The sequence below is a fragment of the Apaloderma vittatum genome, unplaced genomic scaffold (genome assembly GCF_000703405.1).
Source record: "Apaloderma vittatum isolate BGI_N311 unplaced genomic scaffold, ASM70340v1 scaffold28758, whole genome shotgun sequence".
In the NCBI taxonomy this organism is placed as follows: Eukaryota; Metazoa; Chordata; class Aves; order Trogoniformes; family Trogonidae; genus Apaloderma; species Apaloderma vittatum.
This window is the reverse complement of record NW_009730624.1, coordinates 1,786-4,619: the sequence shown is the minus strand read 5'-3', so window position 1 is coordinate 4,619 and position 2,834 is coordinate 1,786. Positions and strand designations below refer to the sequence as shown.

Here is a 2,834-nt window from a genome sequence, read left to right as displayed (position 1 = left end):
TCGTGGATCAGACAGAGAGGAAATACGTGGTGAAAGTCAAGGTCAGTGAGCGGGATGGGACACGGGCAAGGGATAAGGGGACCCAACCGCCACCATGGTGCTGGCATCTGCTCTGTCGGCAGCAGGGCGACCTGTGGGACGAGGCGCAGGACTCGCTGCTGCGTTGGGTCTCAAGAGAGTTGGTACCTGAGCTCTTGGGCTGACCGTGGTGGGCGCCCATCCCACAGGCCAGCGTGCTCGAGTGGATGCAGAGGACCCTGGAGGTGGAGTTCAAAGAGTGGTTCAGGGAAGAGGAACCCGAGACGGACCATCAGGGCTTCTTCCAGTCAGCCCTGCCCGTCATTGTCATGCAGGTGGGTCCCCAGCGCCACGGCCTTGCTGAGACCCCCCCCAAAAAAGGGGCCGTGCAGCCTCCCGCTGACTCGCCTCCGCTCTCCTCTCCCTGTGCAGATGCTGAATGAGAATATCCAGGTGGCCTCCTTGATCACGGACTCCCTGCAGCAGAAGGTTTACGACATGGCCTTGGAGGAGCTCGAGGCATTTCTGGGACGGTCAGTGGAGCCGCTTGCACCCCTGCCCATCCTCACAGCCCCGGGGTCCTGGGGTCTGAGCACACAGAGGTCTCCTCACGGAGATCTACCATGGGGAACCCTGTGTCCCAGCAGCCTGTGTGCCCACTCAGGGCCATCAGCTCCGCTCCAGTCGGGCCAAGCCCTGCTCTCCCAAAGGGTCCGCAGTGGGTCCTGCTTTGCCCAACAACCTGTCGCTCTCCAGCCTGGGGGCAGGACCTGGAAACACCCGAGTGAGCTGGGAGGGTTGTGAGAGGTCCGGGTGGCCCCTGAGAGCATCCTGGCTCCAGGTCCTTGCGACGAGATGTCCGGGGCTCTGCCCGGCCTTCACGGTTGACTCACTGTGTTGCAGTCTGCGGGAAGCCCTGGCGCAATGCGGGAGGGAGCACCAGAAGGACCGTTCCACACCCAAGTACTACATCTCCTACCTCCTGGCCATGCTCAACAACAACCTGGCTCTCAGGTAACGTGCACCAGCGCCTTGGAGCAACCCCACCGCCCAAAAGGAAGCCACATCCTCCCCATCCCTCTGCGGATTGGCGTGCCCACCGTGCTTCCCAAACTCCCTGACCCCTCTCTTCTCTCTCTCTTAGCTCCTCTGTCTCCTCCCTGCACCCCGACATCGCCCGCAGAGAAGTCCCTGCATCCCTCCGGGATGCTCTAGACAGGACGCAGAAGAAAGCCTGCCAGCTGCGGCTCGAGGGCTGCGGGGCCCTGCAGTTCCGTTTGCCTGCACCCCCCAGGGCTGGAAGGCCCGCAGCAAACGCAGCCCCAGCAAGAACAGCCCCGCTACACCCAAAACCAGCCCCACCACACGCCCGGGAATGGGTTTATCCTCACAACGTAGCCCTGTGGCTATCAGCCTGCAGACATCTCTGCCAGTTTGGCCTCCCAGACCTCGATAAACCACCGGCGGTGCGCCCGATGCCCTGTATCGCCGGGGCAGACGCCTCGCGGCCCCCAAATCACCGACCGACAGAGCCCAGGAGCCGCAGCCCCGCCGCCATCCCCCTCCCCAGGGCTGGCTCGCGCTCCTTTTCACCACTGTTTCACAGCAGAAAACCAACAGGAGGTTGGCCCTGGGGAGGAACCGAGCCCACGTACGACTGCCACGAGTCGTTTCCTGCCAGCACGGTCAAATTTAGCTTTCCTGGAGCCTGGACCGAAAATCTGGAATAATTAACGGCGCTGCTATTTAGGGCTCGAATGTCACAAAAACAAAGGAGAAGCTAAAGGGGGAAACACTCAGAGCCTGGACCGAAAATCTGGAATAATTAATGGCGCTGCTATTTAGGGCTCCAATGTCACAAAAACAAAGGAGAAGCTAAAGGGGGAAAAACACTCAGGTCCCAGACTTTAAGAGGATGCCTGCCCACAGACAAGTGAGGACAGCAGGGCAGGAGTAGGAGATCAAAGCCCTTGGCGAAAAAACCACATTATGCCTACAAAAGGGAAGCGGAGAGCAGTGGAAATAAAAAATAAAATCGCAGCGGGACGGGCCAAAAGAAGGCATGCGAGGAGCAGCTTGCTGCCCAGACCTGGGGTGCTGCCCACGCTGGGACCCAGAAAAAGCCCCAAAACATGGATCGCTGGGTGTCACCAAGGGATGCTCCTGGTCCATTTCCGTAATTGTCTAATTTAGACCGCTCCGCTGTTTTCCTGGTGACTTCCAGCTGGCAATGGGGGGCTTAGGGGGGTTTTGCCGGACGCGGTTGCCGCTGGACCGCGAGAGCGCGACGCGGGGCACCGTACGCCGCTCCTCTGCTTCTTTCAGCCCCTCTGCCTGCAGCTGCCTTCCCGCAAGTGGCTCTCCGGGTCCCAGCTCGTCGGCAGCATGTGCGAAGTGATCGACAAGTACGCGAAGGACTTCTCCCGCGTCAGGAAACCCATCTTCACGGTACCGTCGGGGCTCCGAATGGCTGCTGGGGGGGGCAACACCCAGGCAACTGGGGTCTGACACCCAGCACTGAGAGCTCTCCCCTGCCCCAGCTCCTGCTGACAGAGAGCGAGCTCCTGGTGACGAGCCAGTACCTGCAGGCGCTCATGCAGAAGAAGATGGTGTGCAAGAGCGAGGAGAAGAGGGACCAGCTCTGCGACCGCCTGCTGCAGGACGCCGCGCAGCTCCGGGAGCTCTTCTGCGGTCTGGTGAGCCGGGGTTGGGCCACGGGAGGGGAAAATCGCGCAGTGATGTCGGCGCAAGGAGCTTTGTAGCTCCCCTCCGCCACTGGCGGCCCCCTCCCCCGGTGCCCCCTTCTCTCCCCGGGC

At 61.4% G+C, this 2,834-nt stretch overlaps 1 protein-coding gene across 1 annotated transcript in view; it reads left to right on the top strand.

Moving 5' to 3' along the window:
• The window catches only part of LOC104278031 (exocyst complex component 3-like protein), a gene marked incomplete at its 5' end in the record, with an annotated part of 4,605 nt that overhangs the window by 1,030 nt on the left and 741 nt on the right, over positions 1-2,834 (top strand). Inside the window, 6 exon segments of the mRNA XM_009874876.1 lie at positions 228-353; positions 451-551; positions 922-1,032; positions 1,163-1,272; positions 2,300-2,466; positions 2,559-2,809. Coding sequence (XP_009873178.1) covers positions 228-353; positions 451-551; positions 922-1,032; positions 1,163-1,272; positions 2,300-2,466; positions 2,559-2,809 — 866 coding nt within the window.